Source organism: Doryrhamphus excisus, chromosome 14 (assembly GCF_030265055.1).
Source record: "Doryrhamphus excisus isolate RoL2022-K1 chromosome 14, RoL_Dexc_1.0, whole genome shotgun sequence".
NCBI classification, from domain to species: domain Eukaryota; kingdom Metazoa; phylum Chordata; class Actinopteri; order Syngnathiformes; family Syngnathidae; genus Doryrhamphus; species Doryrhamphus excisus.
In genome coordinates this window covers 18,261,683-18,280,780 of record NC_080479.1, presented here as the reverse complement: position 1 = coordinate 18,280,780, position 19,098 = coordinate 18,261,683, and the positions used below count along the sequence as shown (strand labels likewise).

The 19,098-nt window shown below is 39.4% G+C and overlaps 2 protein-coding genes, 1 long non-coding RNA gene and 1 other non-coding gene across 4 annotated transcripts; 3 read left to right on the top strand and 1 right to left on the bottom strand.

Moving 5' to 3' along the window:
- Positions 1–162: 162 nt before the first annotated feature.
- On the bottom strand, positions 163–2,521 carry snapin (SNAP associated protein). The gene is made up of 4 exons (XM_058047598.1): positions 2,353–2,521; positions 2,151–2,197; positions 1,707–1,825; positions 163–1,083 (listed from the first exon to the last, which is right to left on the bottom strand). Exons 1-4 carry the CDS (start codon positions 2,466–2,468, stop codon positions 976–978), a joined length of 390 nt encoding a protein of 129 aa, XP_057903581.1. The 5' UTR covers positions 2,469–2,521; the 3' UTR covers positions 163–975.
- A 14-nt stretch (positions 2,522–2,535) lies between these two features.
- chtopa (chromatin target of PRMT1a) lies at positions 2,536–8,224 on the top strand. The gene is made up of 6 exons (XM_058047597.1): positions 2,536–2,790; positions 3,903–3,995; positions 4,964–5,114; positions 6,359–6,530; positions 7,013–7,159; positions 7,564–8,224. Exons 1-6 carry the CDS (start codon positions 2,777–2,779, stop codon positions 7,752–7,754), a joined length of 768 nt encoding a protein of 255 aa, XP_057903580.1. The 5' UTR covers positions 2,536–2,776; the 3' UTR covers positions 7,755–8,224.
- A 1,057-nt stretch (positions 8,225–9,281) lies between these two features.
- Positions 9,282–15,998, top strand: LOC131101674 (uncharacterized). Its single transcript, XR_009119264.1, has 9 exons — positions 9,282–9,373; positions 10,063–10,114; positions 11,336–11,364; positions 11,533–11,585; positions 12,779–12,829; positions 13,031–13,073; positions 14,370–14,412; positions 15,348–15,383; positions 15,593–15,998. It is a non-coding gene; the product is annotated as an uncharacterized LOC131101674 (long non-coding RNA).
- Positions 12,852–12,987, top strand: LOC131102457 (small nucleolar RNA SNORA18). Its single transcript, XR_009119451.1, has one exon. It is a non-coding gene; the product is annotated as a small nucleolar RNA SNORA18 (small nucleolar RNA).
- Positions 15,999–19,098: the final 3,100 nt, after the last annotated feature.

The window sequence follows — 19,098 nt, the reverse complement described above, 5'->3', positions numbered from 1 at the left end:
TATCATAAAATATGCATTTTTGTGCTTGACTTGATCTCAATAAAGTTACGAAAAGGAAACAGTTTTTGGGGTTGTCACGTGACCGTCACGTGACTAACCCAGGAAACGGTTTCCCCCAATGGCGAGCGAAGCTACAAAAGCTTTTTTTTGCCAATAAAAATCTTTTTAAAACAATTGTAATGCTTTATTAGGGTGTCCATGACAATTTAACTGTTCTTACTATATTTTTTCAATGAATTAATCTAAAACAAGCGAGGGAAACATAGCTTTTAGCTTTAGCTACGGGAAGCCGGACAAGACATTTGTAACAAATATGCAAATATAAATGTCATCGTTTAAAATAATTCGAAATATGCTCTCTGGTTCGATTTTAAGTACCTTAGTAGTAATAAACACAAAAAAGTGTCAAGATTAGTTATTTAAAATACATGTACAATGTACCACATATGACATCACACATATTTTAGGTATCTTCATTTTCTACTCGGTTGTGGTATACCCGCCATTATTTTCCTTTTGGGTTCGATGGGCCAAACTCATATACAAATAACGGATAAGCTCAGTGCAATTCAATTAATTAAACCGATTAAAAGGCACAGCTACAAAATGGAAAACAACTCATCCATGTAAACACTTTACATACAGCTCCAAATGGAAGATAACATGAGACACATTCATAAAGAAACATAAACAACCAATGGAAGGGAGTGCTGTTGCATAATCAAGACATTTAGTTGTCAGTAGCATCCATAAGTAGTAAATGTCAAACAATTGTGCATGGAAAAACAATGCTTCATCGTGAAACGAAACAACCACCGGCGTGTGACATAGAATGCTGCCAGACAAAGCAGTCTGAATTTGGATTATGATATCAGATGATGCAGGCGGTCTTTCCTCAAGCATCCTATACTGATGTGTGCCTTCTGGTTTGGGATAATCCACATAGTATATTTGCTGTGCAGAGGAAGCGGATGCTCAGGGTTTGCTGGGGGAGCGGGAGTTGAACACTCCTGAAGCCTCTAGCATCGTCTTTCTCCGCGCCGTCTCTTTGGCTACATTGTGGTTTAGTCTTCTGAGTCGTTCCTGAGGACAGAATATGCAGGATCAGTGTTTCCCATGCATTTGTTTATTTGTGGTGTCTTGCCACAAATAAAAGGGAAAGACAAGATGTGTAGTCTGTGATTATATACAAGCGGTCACAAAAGGCAAAGTATGATAGTACCGTCATTCAGTAGCACTTAGACTTTCCAGTGAAATAAATAAACCAGGGGTAGCCAAAGTGTGGCCCATGGCATAGAAATAAACAAAAACAAATGCCAGGAACAATGGAAAAATTGAGCAATAGGGCATTATGTAATGCCAAAAGGCAATGACATCACATTTTGCATAAACAAAATTACATGCACATTCATCACGGCCAATTATGCATATCATCCGATGACATCATCTCAACCAAGGGTCGGCAACCTGCAGCTCTTCAGTCAGTTATCTGACTTTTTGTATGACCATGAATGCATCATGTCTGAGTTCTGATGTCACTGGATGAGTGGGACGAAGTGAGGGGAAGCCGACATGATGGAAACAAGTCACAAGTTATTTGTGACCACAAATAAGTCACAGTCCTGTTTGTGGAAAACACTGCAGCATACATGCATAAATACTTTCAAATTTAATATTTCAACAACATAAGGAGGTTAATTACTGACCTGAGCATTCTGTAAAATGTTGTTTACAAGCACAACTCTTCGTCTGGCATTCAGAAGTTTCTTTACATAAGGGTCCAAGTCTAGAGCAACCTTTTGATGTTCATTTATCCTGCATAATTCTGTGGATAAAATCAAAACACACATGACCAAATAAACCTAAATAGACCTAAATATTAGGATATTTGATTCATAGCATACACCAAAACTTTTTTTCCCCTGTGTCTTTTTTCTTTCAATTTTTCTATTAGAAAGGGGCCTATCCTGAAACATTTTCAAGTATTTTATAATGATAACGACACAGGTTACAGGTTCATGTTTGCTGAAATAAAAATAATACACAATGTAAAAAAATGGCCGACATTCGGATTTGTGACGTCACGTGAAAACATTGATACCACAGGACGGTAAAGTGCTGGAAACGTTAAGATACTCGAAGCAAATTACCTGTGGCAAGGTTATCGATGTGTTCTCTTAGTTCCACTTGGCTTTCTCTGGAAAGAAAAAGCCAAATAAAGCACATTCCCATAGATTAGTTGACCATTATTCGGGTCACGAGACATTTGTAGCAAGCTAGCTAGCTAGCTAGCTAGTTAGCTAGCAAGATGTGATGCAGAAGGACGGTGACACAACATAAACTCACATTTACCTGACAGAATGTACATGCAGATCAAGTTGCTGAATGGCTGGTTTTAAAAGGTTTCGCAGTCCCTCCGAAATAGCATCTTTGCCTGATGAATCGTCAACAATCGCCCCCGACGCCATTGTTCATGACAGGCAAAGACACTTCACCGGAAACGACGTCATCGTGACGTTTGCGATAAAAGCCTCTCCATTTTCTTCCTAGGGCAGCAGCACCATTTTAAGAAGTCGCTTGGTGCGTTCCGCACGGTTCGGTGCCATTTTCCCCAACTATAGCAGAAGTTAGTCGTACAATTTTTGTTATTTACGACGCTTACTTTGGTGGTCAAGTGTTTTTCATCGACCAACAAGGAAAATAACACCTTTTACGGCCTTGTCGGAACAAGCTATCCGTTGAGCTAATTATAGCTGGCTAGCTTCCCCCCCAACCAATGCAACATTCATTGTAAGTACAAGTTAAATTATTTTCAGCAAGTTAACTACAGCTAAATATATGTGACAAATTGTGTAATGTGTTTGAGTGTGAAACTTAAAACCTGTCTATTTCATTGTTTTTTTCTTCCATAGTGAAAACGCCACACATTTTCCATTAGACTAAAATACGTTGGCCCACTTCCTAGTGAACAGAAAACAAGCATACAGGCGTTATAATGATTATAATGTATATAGACGTCCTGTTTGTTTAGTGACTTGCATTTTAAAGGACTAAATGCATGGTGCTGCTGTTGTCGTTTATTCAACGAGGATTGAGTAAGAAGTGAACAGGTGGCTTTTTTTTCCACTCTTTATGGCAAGGTGACCAACCCTCCTCTTTATCAGGGCATGCCCAGTCCATTCTCGGTAGCTTTGTTCTGTTTTGTTTTAGGGGGAAATTTGATGAAAATGACCTAGTTATGTCCGAGGGCCCTATTCAAACTGCAATGATTTTATATAAACTGTATATATTCGACTTTTCTTGCATTTTTGTGGACCTTAACATTCATGAAAACACACCAAACATTTTTAGGTTTGTGGGCGCAAGAACGCAAAACTAACTTGGCTGTGCCTGTAAACTTGAAAAAAAGAGAGCAAAAAAAACGCCACCAGTATCGCAGAACATCATAAACTTGGCAGGCATGACAGGATGCATAAGAAACTCTCAAGAACAATTATTATGTATTTAATGATGTGAAGTTGATGATAGATATCTCTAATACACCACAAGGGCCCAGAACACAAATCACATTAGAATGCACGAATTGCACAAAAATGAGCGGATACGAAAGGTGAACCACAATTTAGCAAGGGAATTCTCGAAACGATTTTAGAGCCTAGTGATCTAGTATCGGAGGAACCGATTTTTCAGTATCGATTCATACATCAGTACCATGGAGAGACATGAGCAAATGGCGTTGCTACTGAAAGATACAGACATCTCGTTTGTCGGCACACACATGTTCCTCTTCATTACACAGCATCCCAAAGAAATGACCAGCCACTGATTAGTCAGCTGAAATGTTCTTATTTTCCATTTTCTTAACTAGCAGAATGTGTAATTACAGCTTTTTTCCCCACTAGGAACCTGCTACAACAGAAGCCAGTCAAAATGAGTGCTGCATCTTCTCAAACAGTTGTCCTGAAGAGCACCACCAAAGTGTCCCTGAACGAGCGGTGAGGCGCCACGCACCCTGTCAGCAGATTAACACCAGACCCAAGGGCCAGCCCATGCGTCTGAAGGTTCTAGGGCTCTCTGAAGAAGGGACCTGGCCCAAAATGGATGTGATTCTGAAGTAGCCCTCGTGTGTGTGTGTGTGTGTGTGTGCACTGCTCCCTCGCTTCATTGGCCCTGACAGTGATTGTTGGTAGATGAATCGAGACGGTCGGATGGATCTTGAGGCGCTTTCTCAGGCCAAATGTTTTGTGCGAGCAGTGCACAGCGTTGACCGAGGCACATGTGGTCATACTTGGTCGGTCTACGCTAGACCGGACCACACAATTCCATGGCACTCGCACTCCCTGTTATGTACATAGAGTATACATCAAGTGTACAAAATATACGGGAGTGGAGGGAGATGTTGCACCTTTTTAAAGCTCTCAAATATTTCTCTCTCAAGCCAGCTTAAGTGAAGCACCTTTCACCGCTTTCTCCTCTCCTCTTACTCCTTTCTGTTGTCTAAGTCTCTACAAGATCAGGCACTCGGTCCGAGCTTGGATGTGAAAGCAGGCCTCTGTGCCCCCAAGTCCCCCATGCCACAGTCCATGCTGTAAGTGGCCGAGTAGCCAAAAAACTTTGTCCGTGGCCCAATGACCCAATGAAGCTGGGGGCCAGTAAGTGGCAACTGTTTATCTCTCTGCTGCTACTACTTCTTTTTTTTCACATCTGTCTCTTTCCTCTATCGGTGCTTCTCATGCTTGGTTTGAAACTATAAACAGTTATGTGATCATATTGAGAGAGAGAGAAAGAGTGCCAGCAAATGGAACACACATGACAAAAGAGCCACAACTGCCACAAGTGTGGCCGCATCCATAACATGAGAAATGACTTGATATGGAACCCTGCTTCCTCCTCCTCCTCCTCCTCCTCTGTGTGTCCCCTGCCCTCGTCTTTTACTTCCTCTTTTCCCTCCCACCTTCTAAAGCTTCACTAACATGCTGAAGAACAAGCAGCCCACCGCGGTTAGCATTCGAGCCACCATGCAACAGCAGCATATGGCCAGTGCCCGCAATCGCCGGCTGGCCCAGCAGATGGAGAACCGGCCCTCGGTCCAGGCAGCTCTGAATCACAAGCAGGTGAGACCCAAACTCTGGGACCCAGGGGTTACTGGACCTTGTCACATAGTGCCTTGTTGTGGCTGATCAGCACTACCACAACAATGTTGTTTGACTACTTTTTCACTAGCTGGGTTTTATGCAACATCACGTCTGATTACCGGCCCCGATGCTAAGAGATGCTAACCATGACACTTGCAGTTTGCTGCGAGCAACAAGCAACATTTATACTAAAAGTTAAAACTTTGTTTGAACTCAAATGCTCATAAAAATGACAAATGCTTTGCCTCAACAGAAAAGTCATCATTTCATCTAAATGCTCCCCCTTGTATAAGTTCCCAATTGTTTAGTAAATGTCATAAATATACCGCCATAATTACAAAGGGGGAACCATGCACCTCAACCTGCCTCACTGTCTCTGCCGTCCTATGATGACTCAAGGCGGACAGCCAAGGTGTCCTTGGCCCCCCTTAACCGGTTTTCTCCTGAACTTCGGAGCAGAACCCTGAGTTAAAACTTCCACCTCGAATGTCCTGCAGTGGAGCTCGGACTTTACCGAACAAAGTACACATACAACACTGTATTAATGAAAACTGAATTTGTATAAGAAGGGAAATGGACATTTTATAAGTTATATTTTCGTTGTCTGACATGTCTGAAGATGGGTTTTCACTGCTTTTAGATCATCAGTTTTGCCTTAATGCATCAAACCATGTATACTCACAATTGGAGCAAATCAATTCAATGATATGCACCGTTATTTGCGTTCATCTCCAAAATATTGCCCCCATAACCCTTAAATAAGCTTGTACACTTTGCTGTTCACCAGGTTGGGTTTCCTTGTTCATTCTTTGTGTAGGGTGACAGGACAGGCACCATCAAAACATGCAGACCGTTAAGGCCGTGGTTGTTCTGCTTAGAGTAAATAATTTTCTGAGTTTAGAGGGCGACCAGCCGACCTCCACATCACCCACTGACTTGTCATGCATCAATTAGTTCCCGCTCCAAGAACACTCCACTTCGCTTCTCTCTTTTTGATTACCATAATTCACTTTTGTTAACAAGCTAAGGGGAGCAGTGGGTGTCATCCACATTACACATTCACCGGCTGTCACACACATTTTGGCCAATCAGAAGCCTTGGAAAAAAAAGCACCCACAGTGACTTAGTCATGTTTGTTTGTTTTTTTCAAACCTAGCCACCCCCACACTCTTAAAAAAAAAAAAAGAGCTGCTGTTAAAACTGCATTTAAAATCCTTTGTCAGAGCCTGAAGCAACGGCTGGGGAAGAGCAACATCCAAGCCCGGCTGGGACGGCCCGTTGGGATGGGAATGCGTGGCGGCGCCATTGGTGGCAGAGGTGGATTGCGAGGGATGACCAGAGGACTTCGCGGAAGAGGCAGAGGAGGAATGATGAGAGGTGCCCTCTCCCTGAGAGGTGCCGTCCCATCCTTTATATCCCTTGTGTGTCGTGGTTAATTGGTTCATAAAGTCCGACCAGAAGTGCATTTCCCCAAAGTAGGATTCCTCATTTATAGATGTAATATTTTTGACAACCTGTATGCCCTTTTAAAGAGGTTTCTAACATTAGAGCCATCCAGACATTAGGGCATATGGCTGCAACAGTAGCTATATTGTGTTTCTTGAGATAAGTCTGGAGCGTTTCTTCCTAGTGACACCTAGTGGCCAGTGTAGAATGCTGCATTCACAGGTTGAAAGGTATTTTGTATTTTAGTTCATTGAGCCTTTCCGGTGCTTAAATGCTTAATTTGAGCAAAAAATGTTACTATTTTCTTAAATATGGCAAATTTTCTTTACGAATAATAGGCTATAGTCAACCACGCTAATTTATTTCTGAAAAACCTACAATGTTGACAACTGTATATTTACCGTAATGCTACATGTTTTGTTTACATCCAGGCAAGAGAATGGCTCCCGGTGGCCCCATGCGAGGTCGCGGCACTATTGGTCGCATGCCAATGCGTAGAGGCGGCCGCCAGAGAGCAGGAATTCCTGGCCGAGGAGGACCGATGGGGAGAGGTGCAGGCCGTGGAGGAGTATCCAGAGGTAATGTTTTCTGTACGGCGTAAGGCTGTAACAGTGTGCTGTTATAGCAAGCTGCATTCAGGGGCACTCCAAATATCATCCACGCCAAAAAAAAAGCATCTACGCTACTCTTGATATAGCTCACTATTAGTGGTAGTATTGTATTTTTTGGTTAAATTTTTCTGTTTGCGTGTGGAAGGCCAAATGTTGGAGGTTTTTGAAGCTCTAGCTTTACTTTGGCACTATTGCTAGCCATGATGCTAGCAAGGATTTTTGTCTACAAAGTAGACTCCATGAAAACTTCATGTGCATCACTTAATATGCACCTTCTCTGCAGTGATTAAGACGACATGGATCGTTATGTGACCTTCAATGACTTTGGCGTCTACACGGCTCTTGTCTAATTACAATGCATTTGTGGGCAGGCCGCGGCGGACTCCGTGGGCGCGGCGGTTTTGCTGGCCGACGCGGGCGCGGCAGAGGAATCGGCCGACCCACCGTGACCCGCGAGCAACTGGACAACCAGCTGGATGCGTACATGTCCAAGACCAAAGGTCATCTAGACGCCGAGTTGGACGCCTACATGGCGCAGGCGGACCCGGATAGTATGGAGTGACCCTGACGGACTCGTTGCAAAAAACTGTACAGCTCCTTGAACACATACATACATGTGTAGTGTTGTTTACTTGTTCTCCCAAAGTAGGCGGGATGATTATGACGAGAGCATAAACAGTCCAGGACTCTGCTTTGGACCAGCACAAAACCATTAACACTCAATGGGCTTCTATCCCGACATTATTTCTGCAGCAAAGCCTGTTTCATTTGAGTTTGTGGATGAAAGGATTTTTATAAAGCGCTCAGTTGATTTTAAATCACGTTTTTTTTTTCTAAACTGTTATATAAATCTTTTAAACCCATTTCGAGGACCCATCCTAGTTTGTCATTTAATTTCTATCACCGTTCTTTCCGTCTGCTATACAAATGTTACATTTTGCCATGCTCATAATCTGGTCCTCAAGCATTTTCACTGGAAATGTTTTATAAGTTATTTGTTGAATGTCTCAACAAAGTGTTTTTTTTCCAGTGTGTTTGTCTTTACTATTCATTTTTCTGTCTTTTAAAAGAAGGTTTTTCATGAACCAGCCATCATATACATTGGGCAATGGTATATCTCGTTCCAATTGTACAGGCAATTTGCATAACTGACATAAGCTTCACATTTTAACAAGACAACACTAAGAGTAATAAGTATTGTCACATGTTAAACACCTTAGCTTATTTTGACATGCACTGCAATGATTTTTCACACAGGAATTCACAAATTCACACAGGAAAAAAGTGAAGGAATTCACTTACTAAATTTATGAGTTAAGCAATCCAGACTAGTGATTCTCAGCAGGTGAATTGTTGGTCTTGCCAGATGTAAACTAATGAACCGATGTCCCTGAATGCCCCTGGGAAAACTGGCCTGTTGCGCCCCCATGAGGTGAGTCCCATGTTAACGGGTAATGTGGCTTTAGCTTGCCTTATGTACCTTGGGGAATTGCGCCCACAATTATGACTCACAGGTATAGCTTAAAAAGAAATGGACTTCCTGTTTTTTTTAAATTGAACTGTTCCTGTCATCCATACAAACGGCTTTCGTTAATTTTTTGAAAATGTGTGCTTTAAAATGTTTTGGTGCCGACCACACATTGGAAATTTAGTGCCCTCTTAGCGGCTTGTTTTTACTGGCCTGTGGCACATTCTGGTAATACAAGTAAACAACAAAACAAGAAAAACTGCATAAAAAAGGGCAAACGTAAGTAGCCAGAAAAAATAAAAATGGCAATAACATTACTAATAATATGGGGGAATTACAAAGAAATGTCATAAGAAAGCTGCATGTATGTTTTTTTAAATTTAAAAATATAATAGTATAGTATAGTGCTCACAAAAAGTGGTATTCAAATTTCAGGATGAACTCTGAAGTGTTTATTTGTCATATTTGTGCACAGTCCTAAACTTTGTCAAAACGTTATTCGACAATACAAGTGTGAATGGTAACAAATACTGTATGAAGCGTTTCTTTCATTGTTTATTGTCTTTCAAAAATTTTGTTGACGCAAAAATCGTCAGCTATCGTAAAGCAATTGGAACTGTCGTAACGCCCTGCATAAATTGTTTGGCGGCGCCGAAATTCTTCCTTTTCGCCTCGGAACTCCTGAGAGTGTGAACACAGACTTTTACAATGAGGTACAACTCGCTTAGTCGAATGTGAAGTGTTTTTCTAAATAAGAGAACCCATTGTACAATAAGCGAAGCGTGTATGTGTGAGCTTGAGCGTTTAAGCCGTACTTTGTATGAAAGATAAACGTTAGCTTTTAGTTAGCTAGGAGCACGGTTGCTCCGTCACGTGCTACTGTTTTACGCATGCGTTGTCAGAAGCACACTATTTGGACAAATTACACTGTTTTGAGTGAACGCATGCATTAAATGGGGATGAGGACTGTGTATTTTATATATTGTGTTAAGTTCATGTCAAAGCATGACTCAAATCAGGTTGGCGCCTTAATTCACTCATATCAGTAGTCGATTTTTTTTATTAAATTAGTTGGCATCTATGTCATGGCTATCAAATGTGTTTGCATCTCTATCTTGACTATACATGGATGCCACAATACAGCTTGGTTATTTCGGGCGTTCCTGTTCTGTGGGTTCTTCCCGGGACGGTTGTGGCCACATTACACCAGGTTTTGCTTACACCTCTGCACTACTGGTTGCTGCATGGTGTCAATGAGACCTGGTACAGTTCATATTTTGTGCAATAGTATATATACCACTTGTGCCACCCTGTTTAATTGATATTTTTATGGCAAGCTAAATGAATAAATTATTTCCTACCTACAAGCAAAGATTTAAATAAGATTTAAAATCTCTTTCAGGATGTGATGGTGTCATTATTTCGGCTTGCGGCATTTGATCCGGAGATGTGAGGTTGGTGTTTTTTTTTGTTTTTTTTTTTTAAACAATTGGTTCCATTCTTTGTACTGCTTTTAATTTTGATATGATGCTGAATGTCATCCACCTCTTGATGTGTACTACATTCTAAAATCCCAATACAGTAATGCTTTGCCACTTCCTGCTTTGAATTTAGTGGCTTCGCCCTTATTATGGGTATTCAAAAATATATTAAATCTCCATTAACTGCCTATTAGTAAAAGAACTGCATATTTAAGGAATACAATTGCTTGTTTTTTGCCTAAATTGATGTGATATGGATTTGTCTACATTATTTTTCAACATCGCTCCCGCATTTTATTGTGTTTTTTCACAAATGAAGAATGGTTGTGGTTGGATACAACTCATTAGCAAATATATTATATTTGTTTACATGCATATGAAACAATTTCAAGCATAAAACATGTATCACTTAACTAAAATACAAATAAACCATTAAGACCAGCATTCAACTTGTGAATGGCCATAGCCTATGACAAGCTAAAACTCAACTCTGAACTCCCGATATCATTTCTGGTACTCATTCGGCTCCCCTCCAAGGTAAGCAGTCTTAAATACCTGCTTTATTCTGACTATTCATACTATATTGGGAAATAAGAGTAGGAAAAAGTGACCATAGGGGTGTTATTTGATGTGTGGAGGGCTCTAATGTTAAAATGCTGAAAGGTTTTCTATGCTATAACTGAAGTTATTCCAATTGTGTGTGTGTATATATATATACACACTTATGGCTGGCTGCAGGTCACACAGCTAAGGTTCAATTCCACCCTCGGCCATCTCTGTGTGGAGTTTGCATGTTCTCCCCGTGCATGCGTGGGTTTTCTCCGGGTACTCCGGTTTCCTCCCACATTCCAAAAACATGCTAGGTTAATTGGCCACTCCAAATTGTCCAGAAAAAATTCCAACAACTGAAGTCACTGTCAAAGCGTGGCAATATAGTCACATTTAATGGTACGTTAAGAAATTCTATTTACATTTGATGTTTCAGAATAAATCCAGATGAAGTGTTTGAGGCACAGCAAGTGCTCTGGTCCTGTTTGGTGGGCCATCAAGCTCTTGCAGTGCAAAGAGCAACTGATTCTCTTGCAACCCACTGCAGTCCACACACTGCTGCAGTGTTACTTATGAGAAAGGACATTTGCCATGCTGTCCCTTTTATGGCGTCTTACTGAAAGTAACGCCTCTTAATTTTGGCAGGTACACATGGAAGACTCCCAGTCAGCTGGGTAAGTTGTATGTATGTTATATTGGCCGCTAGACGCTACATGATGATTGGCTAAATGTTCAACTGCTCTGAGTCATGAGTGACAATTGCCTTACTGAGCAACCTGGAGATTCTTTACTGGATAACCTGATGGTCCCAAAAGCTCACCTTCTTTTTCTTCTCCCAACAGGTGTCGTCATCGCATAGTCAACATCCACCTCTGATGGAAAGCTCAATGTAATGGTAATGGTTTAATTTCATTTGAACATGCATCAGATTACAATTGAATGCATCACATAATCAGTTCCCAGTTCCACATGTCCAAAAGGAGTAGGAAGAAGCAAAGCTTATTAAATCCTACCCCTGCATCTGGTACTTTTACAATCAGTAACTGTTACATTTGTTCACTTCCTGCTTTCCTAATATAGTATAAGTTTTTTTTTAAATTTTTATTTTTACTACTATTTTTATTTGTACCCCGGTTTCCTCACACATTTGTTCACTTCCTGCTTTCCTAATATAATTTCTTTTTTGTTTTTTAATTTTTAAATTTTATTTTTATTTTTACTATTTATTTAATTTTATTTGCACCCCGGTTTCCTCCCACATTTGTTCCCTTCCTGCTTTCCTAATATAATTTCTTTTTTGTTTTTTAATTTTAAAATTTTATTTTTATTTTTACTATTTATTTAATTTTATTTGCACCCCGGTTTCCTCCCACATTTGTTCCCTTCCTGCTTTCCTAATTTAGTATAAGTATAATATAAGTATAATAGTATAAGTTCTTTTTTTGTTTTTTATTTTTTAATTTTTACATTATTTTTATTTTTACTATTTTTATTTAATTTTATTTGTACCCCGGTTTCCTCCCACATTTGTTCACTTCCTGCTTTCCTAATATAATTTCTTTTTTTTTGTTTTAATTTTTAAATTTTATTTTTATTTTTACTATTTAATTTTATTTGCACCCCGGGTTCCTCCCACATTTGTTCACTTCCTGCTTTCCATAATACAGTTTAAGTTTGTTTTTTCATTTTTAAATTTTGTAATTTTTTGTCCCGTACCGAAGTACGAGGTGATATGACCATACAATGGGATGTAAATAACGTATTACCACCGTAATATATGACTGCTTTAGACGACCCTCAGAGACATTTGTAAATGGAATATTTTTTTCATTGTGCTTAATATCTTGTCTCATTATGGACCCAGTGTCATGCAGGGTCTTGTCATGCTAGTAAATATTATGTTACCAAGACTCCACATTTCTCAAGCCATTCCAGCATAAACATTCAAACATTCAGGTTCTATGCAAATATTAGGACTAGACTGTAATCTTGTGAAAGTAGCGCTCGTGTCTTTCTTGCCTGTGGGCTATGTTGGTTGTAACTGGTTGGGACCGCCTCAAACTGCTTTTTCACTCTTGTCTCTGTCAGGTCGCGCTGATGTAGGTCGGAGCCCTCGGCATGGTGGAATCGCCAATAAAGGTGCGTGACTGAGTAGTCCAAACCTGAGGCCTATCCCGACCTGGTTTAACTTTGTAGGCCTGCGTCGTTGGAAATGCCTCAAAGAACGAAGCTGCAGTTTCGCTTTACCCGCACCGTTCTTTGCCATGAACCCTGCGGGATATCGCTGCACAACATTATTTCTGTACTGGTTTGATGCTGATCATCACTCCATTGTTTTAGGCGCCGTGCCGACGGACAGACGCGCCAGTTCGAAGCTTGCAAGGTTTGTCTAACTTGTACGTCTATGGACTCGTCGACAGCACTGTCAGGTATCTGCAGCCCGCTGCTTCATCAGCGGGCTTGTTCAAAAGTAGGTGCTAGAGCACGTCAACATCCGGCATCGTTGGTCTCCTCACTTGTCCGTGTTTGGAGTCCTGGTATGACTGTTGAAACATACTCGCTAGGGCGACGTTTACACGCAATATTCCATTTAAGCTTTCTGGTATCATGTCTTATGTTAACAGGTCGGTTTTGACCCATGTATTAAATCAGCTATAAAATACACTAAAAACAATAAGTTGCCATCAAATTTGCTTCTCATGTCTTGGTTACCTTCTTAGGCTTCCTCATACATGAAAATATTGATTTTAATACTTTTGGTGTGGGCATGGAGGCCTTTTTTGTCACTATACCCCTCCATTTTAATTTCCAAAAATGGTCAAATGAACCTCAAAAGAATATTTTATATGTAATTTTAATATATGATTTTAATTTTAAATAATATAAATGAAAAAATATATAATTTTATTTATATTTGTCTGTATAAAAAAATATAAAAAGAATATTGTATATCTCTATCTCTCTACATATATAATAATAAACTGAAGGTTCTTTTGTTAGCTGGCTATTAAGGCTATAGAACATATCTCTTAAATCAATTAGTTTGATTTATTTTCTCATTTTAGTATTAATCACTAAAACTTCTATGGTGTTGGGGTGAATTTTGACCCATATATATTAATGTCAAGAAAAGGTAGAAAAAGTTATTGTTTTAAGCGACAGATCTTTAGTATAAACTGAACAGGTCCAGATCTTGGTTCACTGTACTTGTTGCCATTCTTTCCATGATCCAAATTGTAAATGTGAAATCAATCACAGGGCACATATAGACAAACAACCATTCACACTCACATTCATACCTATGGACAATTTGGAGTGGCTAATTAACCTAGCATGTTTTTGGAATGTGGGGGGGAAACCGGAGTACCCGGAGAAAACCCACGCATGCACGGGGAGAACATGCAAACTCCACACAGAGATGGCTGAGGGTGGAATTGAACCCTGGTCTCCTAGCTGTGAGGTCTGCGCGCTAACCGTGCCGCCGTCCAGGTTAACATATTAGCTAAAATTGTGGTTGGAAAAGCTGCGGAATGACTGATTTAGCAATGTGATAAAGATGATTACATGTTAAAATGTTGACTAAATTTAATATGGTGGCTTTTTCTGTCAAGGTTGTAGTTTTCCCAAATGCTTTTACATGTTAAAACCCTGTATGACTCTAATGACTCCATCGTTTTAGATTCCGCCTGGATGGACACACGCGCCAGTCCAAAGCTTGCAAGGTTTGTCTAACTTGTACGTACGTCTATGTCAGAGGTAGGGAACCTATGGCTCGGGAGCCAGGTAGGGCTCTTTTGATGACGGTATCTGGCTCTCAAGCATTTACCACAATAAAAATGTATGTTTGCTAACATTTTAAAGTAAACATCACAGAAATCACTATTAAAAATATAAAAAATCAACAACTTTCTTATGCATTTTAATCTGTAAATCTATTTTCTACTGCATATCGATCTTTCCTGATATTTTCCAGGTCAAACACCAAAACTCGATTATTACTGGGTACTGCGGTAGTGTACCTCGGTCATTTAAGATGTAAATGTAAACTTTCCTCCTTTAGTCAAATAGTCACCTAGCTAAAGCTGCAGAACTAAGCCTTCTGGCAAAGATGGCCAAAAGAATGAAATATACTGAGTACGGTGCAAAACCATGCCACAGCAGAAGTTGCATTAATGGCAGCAAGTATTTGATTTATTATTGGACACTGCGCTGCTCCTGAAAGTGTGCTGGCCACACCCCTTTGGCGTGGGGTAGTGTGCCTGGTCTACATAATTAGAGCCCATTATATCTAAAACTGTTGGTCTTGCATAAAAATGCACACATTTTATTGCATTCAAAATGTATATGGCTCTCACAGATACACATTTTAAAATATCTGGCCTTCATGGCTCTCTTAGCCAAAAAGGTTCCCGACCCCTGGTCTATGTACTCGTCAACAGCACTGTCAGGTATCTGCAGCCCGCTGCTTCATCAACGGGTTTGTTCAAAAGTAGGTGCTAGAGCACGTCAACGTCCGGCATCGTTGGTCTCCTCACTTGTCCGTGTTTGGAGTCCTGGTATGACTGTTGAAACATGACCATAGCATTGAGCTTCATAGAGCCGTAACTATGATGTTGTAGTGAAAGTGATTTATTTTTTTTTGTTCTGGTTTTTGTAGATGTGTAGCGCTGACGAACGTGAGCAGCTCCTTCTTGTGAGTAACATCACGGTACTTTATTGGTCATATACCAAGGCTTTCAGGTACTCCCGTTCCTGACTTGCTGTGGACTTGACCAGAAATGAAAACCATCCCAGTCAGCTTCTCCAGCGATCTGCTGAGAACCTGTTGGGAACATACTTTATTTTTTTTTTAATACCTTATTTGAAAAAGTGCCTAAAACCCCATTTCTTTGTTTTCCGCAGGATGTGATGAGACCTGTCTCATAAGTTCATGGCTTATTTGTCATACTTGACTTGTTTGTCTTTCGGATTTACCATCATCCTTACTTAACCCTGGAGGAAAAGGTTATTTATATTTGTTTTATATATACATATATAACTTAAAAAAATTATTTACACTGAATTTGATGTCATCTATTCGTTCTCCACATTATTTATTATACATTTCATTGGCAATTTCCCTGCTGTTATTGTGCAATGACGATAAAGGAAGTGTATTTATTTCCGGTAACCAAGTGGAACACTTCTTTTAAAATTCTATTTGATATCCAAGATGTGATATACATCAGCTACAATATTTCAATGTTTATATTTGAAACATTTCCTTTTGTGAATGAGAATGTACTTTGAATTAAAGAACACTATAAAACAGTTGAATAGGGTGTCTTAGCATTTATTATTAAATCAAGTCAGGCTTTCCATGGTAATTTCAAGACTAAAAGCCTGATGGTTATATTTTCTCAGCTTTCCTTCTATTCTATTCTCATTGAGGGCAAGTATGAGCAATGGAAACGTCATATTTGTCATGCAATTATATCGTTAAGCTATGTTTACATTGCTCTTTAAAGACAAAAGTAAATATTTTACACGACAACCACTTAGAAGCTGAATGAGGATGAATGAAAGAATGAAGCATCCACTTTTAAAATCACATTCCAGCTACCAACTTTGTGGTTTTACTTCAAACTGCAACCCCTTCTAATTTCATTCAGTTCAACTCTCATTCAGTAATTGCAGTAATGAATTTGTCCAGCAGATGGAAGTGTCTCCCAAGAGTGGAGATGGCAACATTTCCTTGTAAGGCCATCCTCACCATTCTGTTTGGATTTGGTCCAATGGAAACACAGCTTGGGCCAACTACAGCCCTTTTAGACATCCATAGGAGTGTCCACCTGATGTGGTCTAACAGATCTAGTTCTTGGGTCCCAGTCTAGTGACTTTGAGAAGTCCAGACTAGACAGTCGTACAGTTTGGGCTCTGCAACCAAACTACTTGTTCTACTTTGGCGAGGTAGTGTGCTAGCGTGTGTCTATTTATAGCTGCTTGGCTCAGAGCCGACCGACATGTTGAAGTCAATGCCAGTACACGAGAATCACTTAGCTGGGAACTCTGGTTCTTCTGGGAGACTTCAAGGCCATGACGGAATGGCTTGTCCATAACAAACACCATGTTATGCTAATGGTTTACTTTCATTTGAACATGCATCAGATTACAATTGAATGCATCCCATAATCAGTTCCCAGTTCCACATGTCCAAAAGGAGTAGGAAGAAGCAAAGCTTATTAAATCCTACCCCTCCATCTGGTACTTTTACAATCAGTAACTGTTACATTTGTTCACTTCCTGCTTTCCTAATATAAGTTGGTTTTTTTTGTTTGTTTTTTTACTTTTTATTTTTACTATTTATTTGTACCCCGGTTTCCTCCCACATTCTTAAAAACATGCTAAGTTAATTGGTAATGGTTTAATTTCATTTGAACATGCATCAGATTACAATTGAATGCATCCCATAATCAGTTCCCAGTTCCACATGTCCAAAAGGAGTAGGAAGAAGCAAAGCTTATTAAATCCTACCCCCTCCATCTGGTACTTTTACAATCAGTAACTTATATTTGTTCACTTCCTGCTTTCCTAATATAATTTAAGTATTTTTGTGTTTTTTTTAACTATTTTTATTTTTTCATTTATTTTTTTAATTTTATTTAATATTTTTTAATTTTGTGAAAAGTATTTTTTTATTTTTGGCACATACCAAAGTACTCGGTGATATGAGCATCCAATGCCATAATGGGTACCATAGTGCGTGTCAATATAGTGATATATATATAGCACATCATGACTGGTTCAAGACTCTTCATCCTTGTATTTAGCAAACATCAACTGCTTGTATTGTTTCTTGAATTGGCTCATCGTTGTGCATTGTTTGATTTCCTTACTCAATCCATTCCATAGTTTGATTCCACATACTGAAATGCTATGGCTAGCATAACGTAGTCCTAGCATAGAAGTGTTTCAAATGTACTTCTATATCTGCCCAGCATTCCCACATATGAACATGACAGTGTTGTTGCTGACGTCTGTTTATTTTTCTGTGCAGCCGATAAGACGGCTGCTTATCTCTGAGTAACAAATTGCGTCTCTTGCTTGCGTGTTCTTCACTTCAGGCTTGGAAATAATAATAATACATTTTATTTGTATAGCACTTTTCAGAGTACTCAAAGACGCTTTTCAGTACAGAAAAAAAAATGAAAATAAAGTTGAATAATATATCTTCTATCGTACACCTATTCAGCCTGTTCTCTATTCTATTGTCAGAATTTGCCTTCCAAGAGGACGTAATGTCTGTTTTGTAGTTTGTAGTAAGTAGTTTGGAAAATAAATTACACGCAAAAAATGCGACTTATGTATGTTTTTTTAATCTACCTAATTATACATTTTTGGCCTTCTGCGACTTATACTCCAGTGTGACTTATGCGTGTTTTTTTATACCTAATTATGCATTTTTGGCCTTGTGCGACTTATACTCCAGAGTGACTTATATATGTTTTTTTTACCTAATTATGCATTTTTGGCCTCGTGCGACTTATACTCCAGAGTGACTTATATATGGTTTTTTTTTCTACCTAATTATGCAATTTTGGCCTTGTGCGACTTATACTCCAGTATGACTTATGTATGTTTTTTCTACCTAATTATACATTTTTGGCCTTCTGCGACTTATACTCCAGTGTGACTTATGTATGTTTTTTTTCGACCTAATTATGCATTTTTGGCCTTGTGCTACTTATACTCCAGAGTGACTTATATATGTTTTTTTTTTACCTAATTATGCATTTTTGGCCTCGTGCGACTTATACTCCAGAGTGACTTATGTATGTTTTTTTTCGACCTAATTATGCATTTTTGGCCTTGTGCGACTTATACTCCAGTATGACTTATGTATGTTTTTTTCTACCTAATTATGCATTTTTGGCCTTCTGCGACTTATACTCCAGTGTGACTTATGTGTTTTTTTTCGACCTAATTATGCATTTTTGGCCTTGTGCTACTTATACTCCGGAGCGACTTATAGTCCAGAAAAAACGATAATTATGTGGGGGAGAGTGTGGCACTATCATATAGATGAATACATAGTGTTTGATAAAGATTTCATACACTTCATGAGTAATGGAAAAAAAGGATAATCATACGTTTTTGAAATTACAAGTTCCCTTCTTCCTTTTGAATATTGTAGCTGTACATAAAACCAAAGCATGTGTCATGTTTGTGTTGGACTTGTGATGGTAGAACCCAAATACAGCAGGACCTCCTGTGTGTGTGATTGGACACAGCAGGTGCCCCAGCTAAGTGGGTGAAAGGGTTGTGGGACACAGGATAGACCTCGGTCAAATATAGAAGGCTAAAGAATGCAATGGCCGCCGGTCTGTTTATGTCCGTGCCTGCCCATGTGCTCGCTTTCCAAGAAAGCC